General features: G+C 49.2%; 3 protein-coding genes across 4 annotated transcripts in view; 2 read left to right on the forward strand and 1 right to left on the reverse strand.

The window, feature by feature from the left end:
- PIGL (phosphatidylinositol glycan anchor biosynthesis class L) overlaps window positions 1–13,217 on the forward strand; it is a 51,874-nt gene extending 38,657 nt beyond the window's left edge. The window contains exons 6-9 of one of the 2 annotated variants that reach the window (XM_059865766.1): window positions 7,003–7,034; window positions 9,210–9,338; window positions 11,429–11,562; window positions 12,593–13,217. In XM_059865766.1, coding sequence (XP_059721749.1) covers window positions 7,003–7,034; window positions 9,210–9,338; window positions 11,429–11,562; window positions 12,593–12,691 — 394 coding nt within the window. In that variant the 3' untranslated portion in view covers window positions 12,692–13,217. The remainder of the gene's footprint in view (window positions 1–7,002; window positions 7,035–9,209; window positions 9,339–11,428; window positions 11,563–12,592) is intronic. The other variant, XM_059865767.1, reaches the window with a different exon arrangement.
- Window positions 13,218–13,496: 279 nt separating this feature from the next.
- On the reverse strand, window positions 13,497–16,720 carry CENPV (centromere protein V). The gene is made up of 5 exons (XM_059865768.1): window positions 16,488–16,720; window positions 15,386–15,484; window positions 14,574–14,643; window positions 14,094–14,208; window positions 13,497–13,762 (listed from the first exon to the last, which is right to left on the reverse strand). Exons 1-5 carry the CDS (start codon window positions 16,718–16,720, stop codon window positions 13,638–13,640), a joined length of 642 nt encoding a protein of 213 aa, XP_059721751.1. The 3' UTR covers window positions 13,497–13,637.
- A 6,672-nt stretch (window positions 16,721–23,392) lies between these two features.
- Window positions 23,393–23,760, forward strand: part of UBC (ubiquitin C) — a 3,241-nt gene continuing 2,873 nt past the window's right edge. The window contains exon 1 of the mRNA XM_059866293.1: window positions 23,393–23,514. The gene's annotated coding sequence lies outside the window, so the exon portion shown is untranslated. The remainder of the gene's footprint in view (window positions 23,515–23,760) is intronic.

The raw sequence follows: 23,760 nt of genomic DNA on the forward strand, positions 1-23,760 counted from the left end.
CAAGACAGCCACTGTATTTTACTTTAACCCTCTGCTCATTCAGACCTTTCTGTGTCCTAGAGAGATTTCCTCCAGAGCTGCTCCTGCCTTTCCCAGGCATGAGAAGAACTCTTTGCAAGTACAGCTTTGTATTTATAGCACCCATTTGTTTTCTGAATCATCTGTGCAATTCAAATAAACAAATTCTTCTGGCTGTCCTTGCTGACAACTTCACAGTGATTTGCCTTTCTCACTTGCCTAGAGAGAGTTGCAGTGCCACAGAACCCACACTGAGACCTTCAGCTCCTCTGGGAAGATGCTGAGACCTTTGATGGCTGGAATTCAGTGTTAGAGGGGGATCATGGCTTTTCCCAGCAACTTCTGAAATTGCCTAACAGAGGAGAGGGGGTGGGGTTAAAGCAAGCAGTGCTTTATTTAGGCTGGGTGGGGAGGTGGTTTCAGGCACAAGCTTGAGGAGTGAGCAGAGGTTGAGCAGGGGCTGAACACTGAGGAGCAGAGGTTGAGCAGGGGCTGAACACTGAGAGCAGAGGTTGGGCAGGGGCTGAACACTGAGAGCAGAGGTTGGGCAGGGGCTGAACACTGAGAGCAGAGGTTGGGCAGGGGCTGAACACTGAGAGCAGAGGTTGATGACCAATGCTCACACCATTGTCACAGAGGGCCTAAAGAGCTTCCAGCTGCCTGGACCTCTGTTTGCTCTCTCAAGTGCTCTATGACCTACAAAGAGGAATGAAAGGCAGGTTGTTAGGTGTCCTCTTCCAGCCTGAAGAGCTCATAGGAAATGAGAAATTTAAGGAAAACTCTTGATTTTGATCCCAGTTCTACTCTTGACTTACTTTGTGGCAGTGCAAAAATCACTTTGCCACCTTCATGCTTTATGTTTCCTGTGTGTGCAGTGGGGATCTAACCCTCTTCTTGTCTCAGAGCATGTTACCAGGAAATGCTCATTGTCTACAATTCCCTTGAACCCAGAGCTTTGCACTGGTCCTCAGCTGAGCAGAACACTGGGCTGATGAGATCCATGCTGATAGGGACACCAGAGCACGAGCAGTTCTCATTAACTAAGGGCTGCTTTGTGTCTTGTCTCCCTTCCAGTCCTGAATCAGCAGAATTAATCATGGTAGCCCCATCATCTGCATGTGGCAGGAGTGATGCCGTGGCTGCTGAAAGGTTAAGTTTATTTTTAGTGGCTTGCTTGCCCTCATTATTTTTCAGTTTGTGTTATGGAGGAAGTAGAGCGTGACTGTATCACTCCTGACTCTCAGTGCCCTGATGAGTTCTCACATGTTGGCCAGCACAGGCAGCTCTGGGAGCATAAACTGAGGCTTCTTCTGTGCCCCTGTGCCAGCAGAGCCCTGCAGAGCAGCAGTGGCTGCCCCTGGGGCCCCAGTGCTACATGGCAAGAGAAAGGCAAACGACCTCTCCCCTCCAGGTATCATCTGCAATGTATTTATTAACCTTCTTTAAACAAATCCTGCAGGGTTCTGCCTCCACTGTGAACACTGGAGGAAAGGATGAAGCAGGGGGCTGGTGCAGTGATCCTCAGCTCTTTTGGATGCTCCCAGAGTCTGGGAGACAGGCTTGTGTCCACTTCCATGAGATTACTTTCTGCGAGAGCGGGGCTGGAATGGGCTCTGTGACCCCTCCCACAACTCCTCACTTCAGGAGGTGCCAATTATTGAACAGCTTCAAAAGGAATAAAACAGTTCAGGAAATGGTCATAGCTGAGCAGATGCTCAGTATTGTCTGCTAAAGGCATAAATATTCTTTCCAGTGTCTGGAACAGAGGTTATGTTCAAAGGAGCAGGAGCTACTCAGAAGAAATGAGCTCTTTCCCTTGCAGCAGCCTTCCTCCTGACAGCTTGCAGGAGTCCAGCTGCTGCTGTGTGCCTGCCTGGCCTTCAGATCTGGGAGGAACTGGGAAATGCCAGGGTTCAAGGGTGGATTTGTTCTTCTGCAAGGCAAAAATAAGAAAAAACAGGATGGGAGAGGAACACAAATTACTATTTGATTTCAGTCTCCCCTGGGAGCATTTCAGTTCTGGCTTCCATTCAGAAAAAAAGCCCAACCCAAACCCAAGAAAAACCCACTGCAGCAAAGCAGGGAGGACTGGAAGCAATCTTCTGTAGCTTGATTTGGCAATATCATCCTCTTTTATCCCCCAAAACAGAAGCTTTCCCTGTGGCCATGGGAGGTTGGATCCTTTACACTCATCCTCCAGGAAGAGCAGGTTTTGAGTGACATCCAGGTCACTTTATCCCCTCAGCATTTGGCCAGTCACTAGGCACTGTGGTAATGAGCTTGGTAATTACTCTGTGGCAGGAACATTGGAGAACCTCTCTTTCCTGCACTCTGAAATGACAGTGCCTGCACTGAGATCACATGTAATATCAAGGTGATTTAGTTTTGCATGAGTCACTGTGCATTTTGATTTTAAAGAACCCCTCTTGCCCAGGAGCCTGGCAAATGGGGGGCTGTTGGGTTTGTTGTTTGCTTGCTTAGGATGGAGAGGAATCATCTTTGTGAGGAGGAGGAGGGAGTACTGTACCACTTGTTTTCTTTAGTGAGCTATCAAATCCATTTTATCCCAGCTAGAACAGAAAAGAATAGTCTTGTCTGCTTAGGGCAGAGCAAACTGAGTGGAAAATAGGAGCTGCTATATTTAACCACTGTGCATTATGTTGTTATAGCAACTGCATCCATAAAACTTCTATCAATGATGCCATATAAAAAGCTACATCAAGGAATCATTAGCTGAGCCTATTCTCGTCAATTCCATTTGGAAAAACACCTCCCAGTCCTGCAGGATGTTTGTGAACATTCACCAGCTCTGTGGCAGGTTGTAAATGAGGCTGTGCAGAGATAATGTTTGGGAGCTTTATCACTCAGCAGTGGATTAGGATGCAGCCTGAGTGCCACCAATGCCTTGTGGCACTGCCATGTCCCAGCCTGGCCACTGAATGCCCCACTCCTGGATGCCATGGACATTGTGCAGAGGGCTGCACTGAGGCTCCCTAGAAGGGGAGGGCTGGGTAAATGCCAGCTGCAAATCCATGGAAACAAAGAGGAGCAGTGTCCAGCCAGTCCCATTGGTGGGAGCCATTCTGAGAGGCCACCAACTGCATCCCACCCCAACAAAGCACAGTTCTGCTGTGAGCTTCTGTGGAATTTCCAATGCCAGGTCTTAAAGGACAGGGAGGAAGCTGGGTTTGGGTGATTAGCTTGATAACAGTGAATGACAGCCCATTTGTCATTTTTATTTGGTGTCTTCTTATACTGTGGGGCTGGAAGATCTTTCCCTCCTTTCAGCAGCTACAGCCCATGCATTTCTCACTTGTTTTACTGATCTTAAATGTCCTGGGGGAGCTTATGAGTGATGGCTGTGGTTGCAGCCAGACTGTCCCCATAAGGCTGAGACAGAATTGTACTCTGCTGTCTGTCCTTGAAACTTCCCCTCAAAACTCTCTGCCCTGGCATGTATCCCATAGCTGGGTGTGTAGTTCTAGATTTTATCTCATTTCTTTATCCCTTTCCCTCATTCCTTCATTTGACCAAGTTCATTCATCCCAGTGCCCTTCCATGACACTGTTGAGAGCCATCAGGATTAAAGCTGAGCATGGAGCACCAGCACAGAAGGAATTCCCCCTAAAGAAGGTTTTTTTCCAAAGAAGCAGCCTCAGGGGGTGTCCTTCCCTGTGTCACAGTGAGGGGAGCAGTGACACTGCACATTCCTCTCCCAGACAGTGCAAGGCCCAAAGCACAGAGCTGGGACAGCTCTGTCAGCTGGAACATCTCTGCATTGCCACTGGCAGAACCATCTTTTGCCACTGCCCCACGTGTGAGCACAGAGAGCCTGGGCAGTGTTGTACAAAGTGCTGCTCCATGGTGTAGTTCAGGGTGCATGGAAATGGAGCCAGAAAATCCAGCTAGGGAGGGAGGAGGCATTCCAGAGAGCAAACATCCAACATCTGGCAAGTATATCCTTCTAATGGCTCTGTGATTCCTAGGAGACTGCCTGTTCTTCCTCCTTCACATCTGCTTCATCAGATTAATTGGGCAGATTAGAGGTTGGGATCCTAAATGGAGCCCCAGTGCAGCTTTAAGACATCCATTCTTTGCCATACTCTTCAAAACTGTATTTCCCCAGTGTTCCACAGCAGCCAGCAGTCAGTTCAGTGAAGGGTTTTGCCTCTGGCTTGGGAAACTATTTAAAGAGTGAAGTCATTGAATTCAATGAACAACTTCTCATCAAACAGAACATCACCCAAGCTGTAACACACCCTCGTGGACATGAGCCCCAAAGGAGTTCTGTGCTCCCCAGGACTGAGGTTTCAGCTCCATCTTGACTTGTTCCTTCTTGGAACAGCTTGGGAGGTTTCACTGGTCAGTGCCACAGAGGAGCTGACCCACTCACACCTTTCCTGAGGATGCCTGAGTGAAGACAGGGAATCTGGGAGCCAGCTCAGTCCTGCAGTTTTCAGGGTGAGGGCATTGGGCCATTTCAGTGTTTCTGCTGAGCAGATGGAGCTGGTGACTGCAGAGCCTTCAAAGCAGCTGGACCTTGAGGGAGGAGCTGGGGCTGAGATCTTGCAGGGCAGAAATGGTTGGAGCCTTTGGATGTCTGATGGCCTTCCCAAATTCTTAACTGCAGAGGGTCTCACACGTGGACCTGAACCTACCACAGGCATTGCAGGGAAAGGTGCCCTGTAACCACCTGGCACCTGGGCAGTGGTTGGGATTGAGCCACCTTAGGTCACTTTGTGTTTAAAAAGGATTATAAAAAGTCTCTCAGGCAAGAAAAACCAAAACACCCACATGGAAAAATCTCCTGAAAAAGAGCCTGTGTTTTACTTTTTGAGATTTTATGCCAAACTCTTTCATTTCGACCAAACCACAGCAAGTCCAATCTGTAAAACAACATTCCCAAAATGGCAACAACTGAGAGCTGCAACCTCTCCCCTACTTGGAAGTGTCCCATGGATACACTCCAGCAGGGTGGAGATGGGAGTGAGAAGATGGATTTGGGAGAGGATTGGCTCATTTTGTGAACGTGTGCAGGAGGTAGAGCTTCGTGTTTCTCTCTCTCTCTGCAACCACAGAGAAATACAAATGAGCAAGGCTGCAATTCCTCTGCACACTGAGCTGGGTGGAGCCCGTTCCCAGGGCTCTGCACTGAGCCTTGCTGAGAATTGAAGCACTTGGATTGGGACAAAAAGGATGAGGAGAGATGCAGTTTCTTCATGCCTGTTCTTCCAGATGAGTGACAGGTCTGCTGGCAGCAGCTTTGAGGACCTTTCAGTAACCAAACACAGTTTGTGTCTCCCTGAACCTTTACACAAGCACAAACTCCTTCATTTACTGCTGAATCACACTTTTCTTCCCTGCTGAAGTGCTCCCTGCTCCTGCTGAATCGTTTCCATAAGATCTGGATCTCTCACTCCTGTTTCTAGTGACAGGAGTGGTTATTATTAGCTCCCTCTTGGAGCAGCTCAGGGCTTTGAAGGTGCCTCCATGGCAGAGCAGCACACCCAGAACAGACACTGGGCTTTCAGAGTTTGCCAAATTTCACAGCCACTCACTGCTTTATCTCCCCAAGCTTATTCTAAAAGTTTCCCACCCTACTAATTGTACCAAGTGCTGAATCATTTCTTTGGGTGGCCAGATTCCACTTGTGGGGGAAGAAACCTCTGGCAGAAGAGCTGAGCAGATACTCATGGAGATATTTAAATTACAAGGCTACATTTAACAGTCTTTGTCAGAGCAGTAAGGTTTGAGTGGTGGGGCAGGAGGTGGCCAAGTCACTATTCCAAGGCTATTGTTTAGCAGGAAATGGCATTGCTTTGGCTCTGGAGCAGAGGACACCACCGGCAGGAGAATCTGTTTAAATATGTTTTCTGATTGCTGTTTGAGTTCTGTCATGACCTGCATTTCTGGCTTGACTTCTGCTTTGTATTGCATTGGGTATTCATCACTCCGTGCTTCCTATTTTGTCTAGGCCTGTGTAGCTAATCCTTTTCCTTGAACTTAACCAACAGCCAGAGATAATCCTAGTTTGAAAGTGACTGGAGAAACACGGCAGTTTACATATAATGCATGTTTTATCCTGGCTGATTTACACATGAACTGGCACATTGTCCTTTGTCAGATACACCACTATTAGGTGATAACAATCTCTTTAAATATTACACAGGGTTAAATAACTTTTTTTTATTATTATTTCCTTTCTCCTTTTGGCAAATGTTCCATTGTTTGGATGTCGTTTTCTCCTGAAGAGCAGGACTGGGTGTGGGACAGCCCTGAGTGCCATCTGCTGGAGACCTGCTGCTTCCCAGCCCTGCCGTGGGCCAAATCCAGGATGGCTCCAAAGCCATGAGCAGGAAAAACAAGAGAATTGAGAAAGGAATTGAAATGAACACCCCCTGATGCCCTCACCATCCCAGGGCCATTTGCTTACACTTCCTGATGGAAGTGCCACCACCATTCACATCTCCCATCCTTGGTCCTCCTGTTCTGTTTTGCTGCAGAGACTCCTAGGACAAAGTCATGAAGGGATCAAAGTCTTGGTGAGCAAAAAGATGTCCCAGTGCCAGCCTGGGTTAGAAAAAAAGAGCTGGTGCCCAAAGAGGAGCAGCTGCTGAGACAATGCCCCTGGCCAGAAGAGCTTGGGCTTCAAACAGCCAGAGGTGGTCCCAGGGGTGAACAGCCTTTGACAGCATCTTGGGTTTCCCTTGGGAAGTCTGAGAGTGAATATGATTTATGGAGCTTATTTGTGGTGTGTCCCAGCAGGCAGGGTGAGGGAAGGAATGGCAGAATAGTGTGGGGAACAAGGCTTAGCCCTGCCTGAGGTGCAGCCAGTGTGGGCTCCTGAAGTTTCTCACAAGACTGGCCATTGTCACTGGGTGTTAAATGAAAAGGCTTGGTTTAATGTGCAGGGTTTTATTCCTGTAAAGTCAGGGTTTGAGTAGTTCCATGGAGTGGTGACCCATTGTATCTCTTCTTTCACAGGTACCTGCATTCAGAGGGGAAGTTACCTGAAGGTAGGAGTCCACCACCTCCCCTCCCACCCACATCCCCACCCTGCAGTCCTTGACATCCCTGTTGTGTCCAGGGTTCCAGCTGCCCAACTCACCCCTGCACTGCAGATGAAATCCACAGCTGAACTTCTATCTTCCTGCAATTTTTTACCAGTTCAGGCTTCTGTACAGTCACTTTTCAGTCCCTTGGGGTTGTCTTGCCTCAGTGGTGTGATGCAGTGTCTGGCCTGTGCCTCTTGGGTGAATTTGAGTGCTCTTTCCAGGTCCCTCAGCTTAGTCATAGAGTCTTTGGTCACATCCTGCTTACAAGCCTTTTTCCTTTTCTATGACACAAGCCTCAGAAACGATTACCCACTCAGCCAAAAATATTTGCATGTAGCAAATTAAGTCTCCACCAACTGTGCTCAGAAAGAAATCTGAAATCTGCAGTGGCACAACAAACTGTAGTGGCTGCTTCCACCTGTGAGCAAGAATTGCTGAGAAATTCTCTGTACAAGTAGGGAAAGGAAATAAACAAAGTACAGCAGGAGGTAGCTCCAAACTCCTTTTCTAGAGCAGAGCTGCAGCCCTTATCTCTAGCAAACAGTGCCTGCCCAGGGACAAATGTGTGGACCTTTTTTAAGCACAAAGCTGTCACTCAGCTGTTTGGACAGAGCATAGGAAGGTGGCTCAGCCAGGCCCACCCAGTCAACCTCCTGCTCCCTCAGCAGCCATCCAGGCTGTGTTCCTTTAATGTTAATTCCCAAATCATTGTGGGATTTGAATGAGTCACAGCAAATCAGTTTTAATTCTCTGCTAGCAGGAAGTTGCAGGCCTAATGAGACAGCATGAGCCAAGATGGCAGAATGCCTTTAAGCTGAGCTCTGACTCCAGTCCCTTCATTCCCCAGTTCATGAAAGAGGAGTATTAGTGCCAGCTTCATTCCTGGGACCTTTCCTTTGTTCAGCCTTGGGCTGCAGCACAGCTCTGTGTGCAGCACAAAGGACAAGGGGCTGCAGTAGTTGATGTCACTGCTGGCTGTCAGGCCCCATCTACACTGAGCCACTTTTATGTGCTGCTCATGCAGGTTTCACTCTGGTCCTGAATATGGGCTGTGCCTCAAATCCATTCAGGTTTGAAACAGACCCACATACAGAGAACATTTCCATTTCTCCAGCAGCATCAAGAGGCTGCTGGAGCTCTGTGCAAGCCTTGCTGCTCTGATTACATCACATCTGACATGACCTACAAACACCAAAGGAACGGGGAGCTCCCATGCTGCTGCTTATGCTAAGCCTTTCCAAATATAGTTCCAGTCTCATTGAAATTCCCAGTATTTATAATTTGATCTGGCAGGCGTGCAGGGCTGTGCACCAGAGGGGCTTAATGAAACAAGGGTGATGCTGGGATTGAGGCTGTCTGGATGGAGCTGAAAGGCATGTTCAGGCCATGGAAAAGTGCTGTGCTGCTGTTGGGAAGAGGGAGCTGTTTGTGGGTGAGCCTGTGTAAGCCCATGTGATCAGGGAATCCACAGAAAATCTCCCTGCAAATGCAAAAGCCAGCTAAGCCTTGCATTGCCTCAGTGATATGCAAATGAGCACCCTAAATATCCTGCTCTGCTTTCTAATGCCTTTAGCCAGCACAAACACAACAGGCTTTTTATAATCTGTAATCAAGTTCTCCAGCCCAGGCACAAGCACTTGTTTCAAGAAGCCAAGACAACTGCTGGATGTGCTCCCACCCCTGCCACTGGCCCCTTCCAGCTACACCCAGTGCTCTTCCAGAAGAACCTGTGCCTCCTTCCATCAGGAGCAGTGCAGGCCTGCAGCACACACAGTGCTCACTCAGAAGCTCATTCTAGGCATCCTTGCTGCCTGAGTGATTTGGAAGTGGAAAGCCAAGCTGAGCAGGCTGCAGGCTTCACACACTTCTATTCTCAGCCTAATCCATGAGCTATATTGATCCTGCCCTTTCTGCCAACCTGGAGAGGTTGCATTACACTGCTAATCCCATCCTGCCCAGGTCACAGGCACAGCAAGCTCTGAAAAGCTTCACCTGCTGGTGTCACAGGACTCCTCAATGGCAGCACTGCTCTCACCCTGCTTGGCAGGGAGCAGCCTGTTTCTCTGAACCCTTTTCCATCTCTCCCTGGACTGTACATTCCTTCCCTGCTTCATTTCATCTCACATTGCCATGCAGGGCAGGCTTTGCTGTCAGCACATGGAAATCCTGGTTGGATCAGTGACACAGAGGGCTCTCACAGTGCCCTTCTTTTTGGGGAGCTGGATGTCACCACTTCACCTCATCTGACCGAGGAGGCCCCAGCAGGTCAGAGCCATCCACACTGAAATCACTTGCCATGGTTTTGAGTCCTTATTGCTGAGCTTTGGGGAACAAAAAGGTGCAATTGCTGCATGAATTAATATTTTTCAGGGAAAAAAATTGAGGGAAGGGAGAGCACATTTGGTTAAAAAGAGCAGCCCAAGCTTCAGAGAGTGGTGCCAGGCCTCTCTTCCCATCACTGTGAGTAGGAATAGTTGTGGCATTGCCAGAGTCCATTAAAGCCATCCAGGAAAGGAAAGATCATTGTCCCGTGTTTGAAAAGCAAACAGGTGCCACTGGGAATGCTGACAGCAGCACTGTTCTAATTCTTCCTCTGAAACTACCCCAGCAGCAGCCCAGAGGATCTCAGCAGAGGAAGGGGAAGAATGGTTCCCCCACTCACAGCACATCACAGATTTCCTTCCACGTTTGCTATGTGCAAATAAGAAATGTCTGCAAGCGGGATTAAAGGAGTGTCAGGGCCCTTCTGTGAGCGACTGCAGCACCTGTGCCTGCAGAGCATCCCCGGGGAGAGCAGCTGGGGCCGATGGCAGCCGAGCAGCTCTGCCTGCCCCGTGTCCGGCGGGCTGGGAGCGGGACGGGGGCTCAGCTTGGCGCTCAGGAAGTGTCCGGGCCGCGCCGCTCCCGAACCCCGCATTCCCGCACGTCCCGGGGCGCTGCTCCGTGACCCTGCGGAGCCACTGGGGACACGGCACCGGGGACAGGAGGGGCTGAAGGCAGCGCTCCGAAGGGATGCGGGTCCCGCTCCCGGCTCCCCTCCCGGCCGGCGGACGCCGCCACCTCCCGGCGGCTCCCGAGCAGCGCCCGCCGCTCCCAGCGCGGGTTCTCCGCCGCTCCCCGGATCCGCACCGGGTGGGAGCGCCGGGGATTGCCCTTGAGGGCTCGACCCCTGCCCCTTGCTGCCCACAGCAGGAGGAAATCACTGCTGTGATGCCCTGTGTGACCTGCTGGGAGTCAGCTCCCAGTGTCCCGTGTCTCCTCGATGGAAAGGGAGCATGGCCCTGGAGCCCTCTGTGGTGCTGAAATGAAGAGTTAGCCAGTTAACTTTGGAGAGTGGGAGAGGCTGTTGAAAAGTTGGAACAACACCCTTGGAGAAAAGAAAAGAAAGAAAGGAATTGAAAGATCCTGGTGATGTGCCAGAGGGAGTCCATGAGAGCTTTGTTCTGTCTCTTCTGTGTAATTTCACTGTTTCAGGGCTCACTGAAGGAAGTCTCATTGCAAATCGAATTGCATCTCTGCCCACCTGTGTAAACTGTGACTTTGGCCTCTTCTGTCAAACTTTAATACAATGTGGGAAGTGTGGAACATAATCACAGCAGCTGCCAAGTCAAGGAAATCCCAAAGCAGCTCCCTTGAGAGCTAGAGGCTCTTAATGGGACCATCAGTAGCTCTGAACTCATCAGTGAAGACAATTTAGCCATGATAAAAAAAAAAAGCAATTAACTTTTGAGTTCAAAGGGACCTTTGAAACAGAAAAAGAACCCCTTCAACATCAGCAGAATCTTGAACTATGTTACCTTCATCTGCTTCATCACAAACATCTGAACAATGAATGCAGGAACTCTGTTAAAGTGTTACTGCCTGCCTGAGTTAATGTTTTATTCCTGAGGCTTGTAAATATTTATTCTGTAGCTAAGAACTGGAGTAGAAAGATGGAATTTCATTTTGGTAGCTGAACCAGAAACTACTCTTTTAAAATTCCATTATATGATACAGTGTCAGCATTCAGAGAATCATCTGCATCTATTTTTTTGAGCCTAATTATGCAGGAAGAATTTAAAACCACACAGTTTTTGGGGTATTCAAAGCTAGCTTTGCTTTCCACAGGCTATTACAGAACAAGAACCAGTACAAAGGGTCACATACAGAATAACAGACAATACAAAAGGTCATAGATGTGCATTGGGCACAAAAAAATCCTGGTGGGAGCATCAGAAGTTGTTCCCCTTTTACACAAAAAGGATTCCCAAGGCCAGCAGCACAGGGAAGGTGCAAAGAGCTGCTGAGCCTGGAGAAAAGGGCACCTTACAAAAATTGCTGCTGGTTTGAAATATTTATCCTCTTTCTCTGTGTAGGGTGCCGTGTGCTCGTGCTGGAATCAGTAAATCTCTTCAGGAAATACATTTCCTTCCTGGATGTCCTCATTTCCTGCCTCCTGCCCAGGGATGCACTCTTCATCCTCACAGAGGAGGAGACTGCACAAGCCAAGGTGAGATGAGTGGCACCTGCCTGACCTGTTTGAGTGGCTCATCCTCATTGTGAGCACTTTAGTCACAAGTGTCACATTCCCAGGGGATGCCAGAAGTAGTGTCATCCACGGGTTAGAAATGGCACTGAGGAATGTCTGCAGTGATTTTAGACACATGGACAAGCTAGGTTACCTCATGTCCTGTGTGACAGGACAGGGCTGAGCAGGTTTGCAGCTCAGACAATCACAGGGCACTGAGTTTTACACTCCCCAGGATGTAGGATGCATTTCAAAGGAAACTGGATCCAACACAGTATTCTGAACATGTGAGTGGCCTGTGAAAGCTTGGCATGCCAGGAACAGCATCCTGGATCACAGCTCTCACTAAAGATGGAGACAGCCTGTGAACTTGTGGTCCAAAGCTCTTCACAAGTTCCCTTTACTGTACATTTTTAAACTATTTTGCTGCATAGGATCTCACACATTTACTCCACAGTTCCCTATATCAGAATCTGATTAGCAGCATGAAAATATTTACCCAGCAAACAGTGCTGTTAATTCACAAATTACAGACTTTTCCTGCTTCTGAGGCTGAGTTACTTATGGAAACAGCTTGGATAAAGGTGGTGTTCATTATTCCCATGTATTTTTGTTCCTGAAATCTGACCTTTCTAGGCTGGTGCACTATAAATAGACTCAGTTGCAGCTGGCAGTGTGTGGTCAGAAGGAGCAGAGATGTTCCCAGACACACTTATCAGGCTCCTGCTTCCCAGCATGTGAACACTTCCCCAGGCCTGAGATCACGTGGGGAGGAGGAGTTAGAAGTGACACATGAAGAGTCCTTTGGAGCAGGACTCTCTGAGCATCAGGCAGCACAACACAGCCTCGGGGGCAGACAGGCCCTGAGCTTAGGCAGCCTGCCCTGCCTCTCCCTGCTCACTGAAAACAGGCTGTCCTGTACATGGGCACTGAGCCCCACAGCAGGAGCAGGAAAGTGCCCCCACAGCAGCTCTGGAAGGTTCTGTCATGCTTTGTGCCCTGTTTCTCCTAGAGAGCCATGCGGTGCCATCGCAGCCAGCTCCTCTGGTTCCGCCAGCTCTACCTGCTCTTCTCCCGGTACCTGGTGCTCAACTCCCTGCGCCTGCTCTGACAGGACACCACCCCAGGAGCAAGGAATGAGCAAAACCACGACTGCCCCAGGCCCAGGACTCAAGAAAGCTCCTGTGTTTGGTGCTCAACAGGATGGGGTGCTCTTTGTGTGGCATTCTGCACACTACAAAACCCAGGCTGGGTGAACCTCCTTCTGAATATCTTGTTGCCTGATACATTGAGAACAAGGCTAAAGCCTGAGAGCAGGCTATAGCTACTCTATTTTCTCATCATAGAAGCTTAAATAAGATGAGAAATTTGGATTAACTTTAATTGGGAGCCAAGCTCTGGAGGATTCTGCATTGGAGAAGATATGGCATAAACTGTTTCCCCAAGAAGGTAGAGCTGCAAGGACTGCTTGGCAACTCTCCCTTGGTGCTTTTGTAAGATCCAGCTATCAGGAGTAACTTTTCAAAGCTCATGCTGTCTCCACAGATACCACAACACCTTTGTTATTCAGTCAAAACTTTAAAAAGCCAAAGCTATTGAATAAAACACCAGAAATCATGCAGTTTTTTCCAATTGCACTAATGTTTGCTGTTGCTTCTTTTATACACATTGTGTTGCAGGCTCCACCTTCACTTTTACCTCCTGAAATATGAGCTTTTCTTCTTGATTCAGAACAGGGCTCAAGGTCAACTCACAAGAGTCTCAGCAGGACACAGGAATGAGGTGCAAGTGATTCTAATGAAATCTTTTGTACTGTGATTTAAACTTGAGCACAGCTAAAGGCAAAGTGCCAAACCAGCAACCCTGGAGTGGTTTACAGAGCAGAGGCAGTCTGAAAACTGAATGTCACAAAGGAATGAGACAATCAGCATAGAAAGATTTATTTAAGAAACAGAGAACAGGTAACAGTAATTCGAGATTGATTTCACCAACCACCACCCAGGAAAGCCCAGACTGCAGTTCCATGGCAGTGCTCCCAAGGCTGCTGGAAGGGTGTGTCAGGGTTTTGACATGTCTCTGATGGTCTTATGTTCCCTCACTGCTTTCTCCCACTCCTTGCCATTGATATCCTCTGTGATAATGGTCTGCACAGTGCCATCATCCAGACAGTGGGGAGCGATTCCTGAAGAAAAACAGAGTACACAGAAACCTACTTTTCATAAAATGTGGGAGATGCCTGCTCCATTCCATGGCTGGGGCATCTCAGGGAATTGTAAATGCTATTGCTGTAAGGCTGAGGAGCCTGGATGAGAAATCTGTCACAGGAAGAAGCCCATGCATTTATAGGTAAGATTGTTTTTTATGGAGGAGGTACAGGTTCAGACTGCAGTTCCTTTAGGAACAAACTCTTAGGACACATGCTGCTCACTGCTGTCATGTCAGCATCCAGTGGAATCTTTATCCAAGGTTTATTGGTGGTTAACTCTGGATAGCACAGCTTGCTTTGTACCTACCATAACCATCAGGGTTGGAACGAGGAGTATAAAAGCTCTGAACACCACAGGTCTTGCAGAACGTGTGCTGGGCACGGTGTGTGTTGAAGGTGTATGTTGTCAAATTGTCAGCACCCTAGGCAAAGGAAAAGCACTCTAAGTTTTCCATGGAAATAGATGGGTTCGTTACTTTGGAAAGATACAATGTAGAAATGTGCAATTTAAAATGCCACCTTCCTGTCTTTGCTGGAGATACAGAGCTGTGCACTCCTGCTCCTTTCCTGAAGCCCTGTTTTGTATGGACACGTGTCCATAACAGTCAGGCCTGGGAACTGCAAGAGCTCTAAACAAGATGCACTAACACAACCACCCCAGACAGCTTCAAATGCAGCCATTTCCCCCAGCCAGCCAAACTCAGGGCAGAGAACTGCTTGTTCTTGGCTCTGTGGGGGTAACACTGCTTGTGCTCGTGGCCATGCTCTTACTGAGTTCTCACTCTACCTTCAGCAGCTTGAAACGCGACGCTGGCACAATGAAGTGTCGGTTCTGTTTCTTTGTGCAAATGCTGCAACTGTAAAAGAAAGAACAGATCTTTCTAAGTGGACAGGTTGTAGAGCAGCAATCTGACCTCTTGACAACAGAAATCCTACTGACAGCTAGAATGGCTCAGAGGTAAGTGGCAAAAGTGGATTTATGGTGTCAGTAGTGTTTGTCAAGCACACCCATGAACAGACTGACCCTACACAGGTACCCCAATAAGGTATTCTCACACACAACTCTTGAGGACAAACTCTAGCCCTGAGAAATCCACTTAATGGTTCAGAGCACATTTGGGCAACCTTGCCAACATTCATTACCTTGCAAACAAGAAAGTAAAGTTCAGAAGTTCACCCATGAGCTGGAAGCAAATGAGTTGCAGGCAAAGAGGGCTCAGTACTGAAACCAGAGAGTGTTTTAGTTTGAGGCACATGTGGTCAGAGCTGTAATGTCACTTGAGAAGAACAAGTTAAAAAAAGACCAATGTGCTTTGAGCCCCCTGCATGAGAGGAAACAGAAAGCAGATGGCTGAGCACCTGGACTCATTAGATCTCTCCTGACACTTTCTGTGTGAGCCTGGCTGAGACATGAAGTCCTGCCCAAAGCAGCACCTGAAATCACCAACACTGATCTCATAGTGGATCAGGACATAATTAGGGGTAAATCCTGTGGAAACAGCTCAGAGGATGTTCTGCAGCTGTCTCATCTTTAGCTCTAAGGTTGGAAAAGCAGAGAGCTGACATCCATCTCTGGGAACAGGGAACAAACCAACTCACTTGCAGTTGAACACGTGCAGATCTGCTGAAGCCCAGACCTCGAAGCGGACGGCTCCACAGTGACAGCCTCCTGTGTGCTTCACCAAACCCCTGTATTCACTGCAGAGAGACACAGCAGAGCTTTTGGCATCCTCCTCTCTTGGTTTTTGCCCAAGAGAACAGTAAGGCTGTACATGACATTTATGTATTCATTACTCAGTTCTGTCTTGAGCTGTTGCAGAACACCAAGAAATATATCCACTCAAATGTATTTAATAACATGTGTCAGAATGAGGTGGAGGATGGCTTTTGTCCTCTGCAGCAATTGCTTTTGTGGTTTAATTAAAATGGTGACAAGGAAAGAAGAGCACCACTTTGAGGACTCTGTACAACACAGTTCCCCATCACACTCCAGGTCACAGTGCTGACCCTACAGCTGTGTCCATACACAACCCCACACAGAAACCAGGGCTATCACCTCAAAACAGACTCCTTGGAACTGAGAACTGAATTTCCCCACAATTTTCCCCACAGTTCCTCCAACACCATTAATATTCCTCCATTTAAGAGCTGGGGAAAGCAGAGATTTGTGGATTCTACATAATATTTGAAATGTCTTTTATTTTGGGTTGTAATTGCAAAGGAATTTTATGACCAAGGAATTTCTGAGCCTGTGCTTCTCCCCCTCCCCGAGCTGCCTCCACAGCATCTGGGCAGTCACCGTGCAGGTCAATCGCTAATGCAAAGGAAAAAAACATTTTCCTTCCAGATTTTGCCTCCCACGGACAGCTTCTGATGTGCCGTGCTCTGCACAGACCGAACAGAAGTGGGTGGAGATTTAGCAGCTGAGCCTGGCGGAGCCCCCAAGGGCATTTTCGATGGGAGAGCCGTAAAACACGGGCAGCTTTAGCACAGAAAGCCACTTTTTTTTTTTTTCTTTTTTTTTTTTTTTCTTCTTTTTTTTTTTTTTTTTTTTTTTTTTTTTTCCCCCCGTGGTGCGTGCTCCCCCTCCCCATCCCACCCCCGGCGCCCCTTCTGGGCATCTCTCGGGACCCGCGGTGCAGAGAGCGCTGCCGGGAGCGGGACTCGGGCGGGAGCGCGGAGCCCCGGCCCCGTTACTCACTACGCGTCCAGCAGCAGCCGCGCCGCCTCCTCGCAGCTCAGCCGGTGCCGCTCCTGGAAGGCGGCCCAGCGCCCGCTCTGCGCCCCCAGATCGATGACGCCGGGCCCGGGGGGCTCCGCCTTGGCCCCGGCCGGGCTTCCCTCGGCATTCCTGCTCCGGACCCGGCGCGTCCCGCCCGCGGCCGCGCTGCCCCGCCGGGAGCGCCGCGCGCCGCCCGCCGCGCCGCGCCCCATGCGCCGCCTCCGCCTGCGCCACCGGGGGGCGCCCCCGCGACGCGCACGGCCCGGGGGGCGGAACGGCGGCACCGGGGGGGACGGGGGGGCTCAGGGGACACGGGAGGGGAAACAGGAGGGGCTGAAGGGACACGGGAGAGCTGAGGGGACACGGGAGAGCTGAGGGGACACGGTGGAACCGGCAAGGGCCGGGACATAGCGGACCGGACGGCGCTGGGACACGGCGGCACCAAGAGGGGCTGGGGTACAACGAGGGGAACGCGCAGTGAAGAATCTTTTCTGACATTCACCCTAAAGCTCCCGTGGCACACATGTCCTCTCATCCTTCCTTGTTACCCGGGGAAGAAAGCGATCCCAGCCCGCCACAGCCTCCCGTCAGGGGGCTGTACAGAGGGACGAGATCCCCCCTGAGCTCCCTTTGCTCCAGGCCGAGCCCCCTCAGCCCCTCCTGGGGCTCCAGCCCCTTCCCAGCTCCGTTCCCTTCTCTGGACACGCTCCAGTCCACAGCGTCCCTCGTGCTGGGCCAAAAACTGGCCCCAGGGTTCGAGGTGTGGCCTCAGCAGTGCCCAGCACAGGGACAGTCACTGCCCCGGTCCTGCTGGCATTGGAACAGGCTGCCCAGGGAAGGGCTTGAGCCACCAGCCCTGGGAGGGTTCAAGAAACTGCTGGATGTGGCACCTGGGGACACGCTTCAGTGGTGGCCTTGGCAGTGCTGGGTTAACAGTTGTCCTTGATGATCTTCAAAGTTCTTTCCAGCCTGAAGGATTCTCTGATTTTCTGATTCCAGGGCTGAGGCCAGGCATGCCAGTTATCCACAGGCATGAGTCCGAGGTTCCCCCTCATTCTGAGCAAGATGCCTCACATGTTCACGAGTGGGAAGGTGCTCAGCAGACCCGAGTACTGCTGGAATTGTGGTGTTTCACTTCTCTGCTATGAACAGCCCTCATTTAGACACAGCATTGCTGTGACAGCACAGGATGTGTTAAGGCCTTCCTGAGGTTTGAAGTCATTGTGGCAGCTTTGCAGAGAAATGGCTTCTAACAGGCTTCCCACTTAGCTTTTCACTAATTCTGTTACCAAAGTCTTGAAAATAAGAGAGTACATACCTTAAAAAGCAAAAAAAACAACAAACAAACAAACAAAAAAAAACCCCACAAAAAACAACCAAACCAAAAAACCCCAAAACCAAAACAATCAAGCAAATAACAACAACAACAACAAAACAGGAAAATGTGAAATCACCCCTTTAGTGGTAAATGTCTTACAAAAGGTTATTCTTGGACACTGAAATCCAGTGCTGTTTCTCAAGTAAAACTATCAATGCTGGGAAAAGTACAAAACTTGGAGGTATCCAAGTCATATTCAGTTGGGGAAAAAAATAATCACTGCAAAGACAAACCCTTGTGTCCAGTGTTGCAAGACTGGAACCTTCTTTTGTTTGAGATATAATCAAGAATTTGTAGTCAACAGAACTTAATGTCTTGTTCTTTCCAAGAAGGGGAAAGATGTAAACAAGTGAGCTGAGTCTGGAGAGGCAAAGAGGCACCAAAGGATCCAGTGGCAGCCAGGAACATGGCAAAGCAGGAGGGCAGTGATGAATAAACATCCATCAGCACTCAGTCTGGAAAAGAGCTTTAAAAACATGTGACTCTGGTGTTCAGGCTGCCTCCTGAGATGGCACATGCCAGGATTTGCTCAAGAATCCTGTGGCTCAGCAGCTCTCTGATGATGGGAAAGGGCACGGAGTTACAGTTTCCTGTTATCCCTTATGCGAAGCTCTGCTCCGGTTACTCACTAGATACACCCTGTGTGACAATTTCACATGGAGCTCCTGATCTGAGCCACTCCCAGACCTTTGGTCAAACCAGATTACATGTCAGTCACCTCGTGTTTTGGGAGGAAAAAGTCACTGGGGTGAAACTGGGAAGGCGCTGAAACCGAGCCCGTGCTGGCTGCAGCAGGGATTCATCTCCCCTCGGGCATGGCCAGCACCACCCACGGTCTGTGCTGTCCCAAAAACACTGAGCTCAGCACACTGAAAGCCAGAGGGTAATTTTTGGAGCTCGTTTTAGAGGCTTGTTATGTCAGTTCACACAAATGACCCTCTGTACGACAGGAGACACCAGCACTCAAAAAAGCAGCTCCACGAGAAAACTGGAGTGAGTTTGTCTATGTAATATCTGCAAATCTGTCACTCTCTATGCCTCTCCACAATTAGTTCACTTTATTTTAAATGCAGAAGCTGTTTTGAGAAGCTAAATTCTGTTCCCCTGTGATATCTCAGAATAAAGAACTGGAGGACAAGAATGGAAGTGCAAAATGCCATAGTAAATAAATTGTTTCTCTTTTTTTCATTCGCTTCATATTTCATCACCAAGGACTCAGAACACAAAACTGAGTCTCATATAAATAATCAATTCCACAGCTTTACAGTGGAACTCGGGATGATGATAAATGTCACAGACATTCTGAGCTGAAAGCCCTAAATTTCAGTCAATTTCAGTCAAATTTCAGTCAAATATTGTATTCTCAGTATACCTGGGCAGCACCTTCGCAGTGCCCAGAGTTACCAGCTCTCATTTCACTGCTTCCAGAGCTGATGCAGTGTTTGCCAGGCTTTAGGAGAGGCCAACATCTTGATGAAAAATGCATTTGCTGTTAAGCTTGAGAGGCAAAATGGAAAAGGAAGAAATATCCAGACAGATGACGGGACAAGAGGAAAAGTCCAGTAAATTGCAGTTGGTTCTGTGTAGGTGTCTTGTGATGCTGAAAGGCCAGCAGCAGCTGACGTGTTCAGTGGTAAAGTACAAAGGGGCTTTTCTGTGCCACCTCAGCTCTGCTTGTATAACAATGACTCAGCTCTGCAGCCCTGGCTCGCAGCCAGCATTGAAATTCTGCCTGTGAGAGCATTTTTATCCCCAAAGCAGCACTGAAAGCAGCTACATGTTTGTGGGTGAAAGAGAATTAGGAACTGTGGATGTTTTTTATATCTCACAAGCAAGGAACTAGGAGTTCTGTACAGCTGACAGCACACTTTAAAAAACAGAGGTGGTTCAAAGTACGTGGTTTATTCAGGGGGGGAAATGGCTGTGCTTGGGTTTTAGTCTGCCTCTGGTGGAGGGGGAAACATTCCAGACGTTTTCCGCACCATCAAAGGACCCGAGCTGGATCTGAAAACAAAATGCAGGAGGTGACATCCCGGGCTGCTCAGAACGACCTTGGCGGTGTTTGTTTTTGTTCACTGTTACAGAGCTTCTGTTGAACACACTAACAATGATTAACAGTGGTTTAGGACTCATTTCTTCTGCCCATTTCTTCGGCCATTTCTTCTTCGGTCTGCCTGTTTCCCAAGGAACCTCTCTGCTGTTTTGCTGGAAAACCTCACCCCAGAAAGCAGAAGCTGAATGTGCTCAGAGGCAGCAGAGGAGCTGAACAAAGCAGCTCCCTCCCTGCACTGCAGCTTGGATGGGATCCAAACCATTCCCGGGCAGGAGGCAGAGGTGCAGACAAGGAGCTGCAGAACAGACCTAGTTATTAGTTAAAGCTGTTGCTTTCACTGGCACACCATGCAGGCACAAACCTGTGATTTCAGCCCTTTACAAAATCCCCTTTGGACGTCTCCCACCAGCAGAGCTGTCACATGTCCCTCTGGGTCACCCAGAGCTGCCCAAGCCTGTTTATCGTGGCAGCACAGATCTGAAAGCTGAATCCCATGTGTCCTACAAAGCTAAAATACACTTTAGACAGACAGGGAGACAGAGGAGTATCACTAATTTTCATCCTTTTACTACCAATCTTTGTGTTTCTTAAAATTTGTTTTTCTTTCAGCTCCTGAAGTCGGTGGCTTCTTAAAAACTTTGTTTAGTGAATTTATTTTTAGCATAAAGCTATAAAAACAAAACCGAGGGAGTTGTCTTTTTTTGGTAATCTCAGAATATCACAGTCAATCTCACAGTACTTTGAATTCTGACTCACTGTTTGTGTAACCCTCCAGGCTGGCAGCTTGGGGACAAGCAGTGACATGCCACGGGTCTGTTTGTCCCGTGGCTGGAACTTGAGCCAAGCCTGGACCTTCCTGCACTGCTACAGGGAGACAAAATATAATTATACTGCATCATACACAGTGAAAGGCAAGTGTGAGTAATGTTATGAGATAGAAATATGTATATAAATATATATATATTTTTCCCTGTGGCAAGCAGCCCTATTTTTGTCTGAACAAAGAACAGTAACTGGACTTGCTACACACCCTGTGATGGCCTGGCTGGCTGTCCCAAGCTAAACCTGGTAGCTAAAGATAAACAGATTGCCTCATGTAAAAGTGATACCTCGTTGCTAGGACATTAGCCTACATAAAAACCAGACCCAGCTTGTGTTCCACAATGTACAGATTCCTTGGAAACATTTCCCTGACCCCAGATTCTTCTCTCCTGAAAGTAGGTTGCTCTGTACCACTGCCCAGTGACCCACTTTTGAAAAGAAATGTCTGTTCCCAACTGCAGGCCCCGTGCCCTGGCAAGGGCTGTAGCCACCTGTGGTCAGAGCAGTCACAAGGTACAGATTTCTGGGGTTTTCAGCTTTGCATTTATTTATATACAGTTCAGAGTCAGCTGCTCAATGGTTTCTATTCACCAAGAGCCACCAGAGGCAGAGTGGAATGTTTGTTAAATGCCTGTGCTTTGTACAGCCACACCAGAGATTTAGCCCTATTTAGGGGGAAAAAAAGAAAAAAACCCAACAAAAACCAAGAGAGGGCTCCTGTGCTTTCTGGCTTACACAAAAAGGAAAGAAAAATTACAGAAATTCCTCCTTCTCTATCTAGAGGAACGTTAAAAAGAGAAATATGCACCCTAAAATCCTTAATAAATATGTGATGTGCTTTAAGACTGCCCAGGCTTTACATTAATCTCCAGCTTTACAAATGTGGCCTTTCCTATTTGTAAATATTAGTCACTCGTGGCCTTTCCTCTGGGAAGAGTGCCTGGGATGTGCAGGGAGCCCAGGCCAGCCTCGGAGCAAACCTTCAGCCACCTTGGCACCCTCAAACAAAACCCGTGCTGGAAACGCTGAGCAGAGCTGGCAGCACAGAGCAAACCTCAGGACATTGCCCAGCTCTGCCTTTTGTCCTAAATTTATGTAGCCAAAATAACATTTCCAAGGTTGGTTATTGTTATGGAGCTGTCTGAACTTTCCAGTTATCAATTCTCCCTCTTCCTGTTCCTGCATTTTTGAGTAATTATTGGTAGGATGATTTATTTCCTTTTTACTGTAAACCAGGAGGTGCAAGAAACCCTACTAGAAGAAAGGAAAGCAAAAGGATTTTGTCATTGGGGTTTGTTTTTTTGGGGGGGTGTTTTGTGGCTTTGTATTTTTGTCTGAGTTTGAGGTGTTTTTAGGGGGAAATGGAGCAGCTCTGTAGTGAATCTTGCCAGTCAGACACGTGCTGATGCTTTGTGAGTGGAGGATTTAACAAGGTCATCCGGCCTCACTGAAGGAGCAGCAGATAAAGCTGCTGAAAAACAAAAAAATCCATCTTGGATTTTGTGCACTCCATCTTTAATACAACACAAAATGAGTTTGGAGCCAGTCTGAAAGGTATAATGAAGTTTAATTAACCCGAGGCACGTTTCCACATCAATTCACAGACAGTGGCTGCTTCATAACCGATCAAAGCTTCCTGTACTGGAGGCAAGTAAACAACCATTTGAATTTCAAATGTCAGCATTTCATCCCAGGGCTTGTTTTGCAGGCTCACACCAAGAGCATTACCTGCTCAGCCAGCTCCAGCCCGTTCCAGGGCAGCTCTGGGGCTGGGCCGCGTGACGGGGCCGGCTCGTGTCACAGCCGGGAGCCACCAACCCTCCTGCTTGGCATAATCCTCCTGGATTATGCTGCTTTTTCCAACCCTGCTAACTCAGTTCTGCTTTTCCTCACAGCTTTATAGGCCAGGACCAGCCCTACGTCCCGTCCTGGGCTTTTCCATGGAAAAAAAGCCATTTATTTCCTCCATCCTGGGCAAAAGGCTGGCCAGAGGCCCCAGTGGGTCATAGAACACTGGCACCAAGGGTCACCCCCCTCTTTCAGGGCACTTCTCCCCCAAGTCCGTGCTAGGCTGTTCCCTGAGCACTGCTGGGGTTCAGGCAGGAGCTTAAGAAGCCCCAGTATTGTTTCGATCACCATCACTAATCCCAATCCCCACCATAATCCCCCTCACTGCCCTCTCACGGCCCCAGCTCCCCCCCACCCCGGCCGAAATCTGCCCCGCTAGGCGGCTCCGCCTCAGCAACAGCGTGACCTCACCGCGGGCCAATCAGCGCCGAGCAGCGCCGAACCTTCCAGAGCTTTCCCTGCCCTCGCCGCCCCCGCCCCTCGCCAACTGCCCCTGCCCGAGCAGCCAATCAGCGCCCGCCCTGCGGCCCTCCCCACCAATCACCGGCAGACTTCCCGGTCTTTCCACCAACGCCTGGTCGCAGCGCCGGGGCGAAAAACGGTCCCAGATCCATCCGCGCCCTCAGAAATTTGCCGATTTTTTAGGGTCTGATCCCCCTCGCTGAAACTCTGGGACCCCTTTGCCTGCGGAAGAGGGATTGGAGCGGGGAAAAGGCGAGTGCGCGCCAAAACAGGGGTATTTTCCTGGGGACTACTTTGGGAGGCGGATGGACACATTAGTTTTGGTGGGCGGGGCCTGAGTAGCCAGAACTCCTATAAATAAGGGCGGGTGTGCGTCACTCGGCAGATCCGAGGTTTCGCGCCGCTGGAAACGTTTTGTCTCTTTATCGCTCAGGGCCGCAGACGTGAGTGTGCTGAGGGGAATTGGGGTGCGGGGAGGGGGAGGCGGACCCGGTGCTCTGGGCAGGACCGTGCCGGGTGCTGGCGGGTGGTTTGCAGCAGGGTACGGGAGGGAGCCGCTGGCGGAGTTGCGCAGGTTTATGTAGCGCTCCGAACCGTGCTGGTGAGAGCTGGGCCTGGCGGTGGTGGGGGGGGGGATCAGGCTGATGCCTGGCCGGGGAGGAGGCCTCGCTGCGGGAAAGATGGCGCGG

Source organism: Haemorhous mexicanus, chromosome 22, assembly GCF_027477595.1.
Source record: "Haemorhous mexicanus isolate bHaeMex1 chromosome 22, bHaeMex1.pri, whole genome shotgun sequence".
Lineage (NCBI taxonomy): Eukaryota > Metazoa > Chordata > Aves > Passeriformes > Fringillidae > Haemorhous > Haemorhous mexicanus.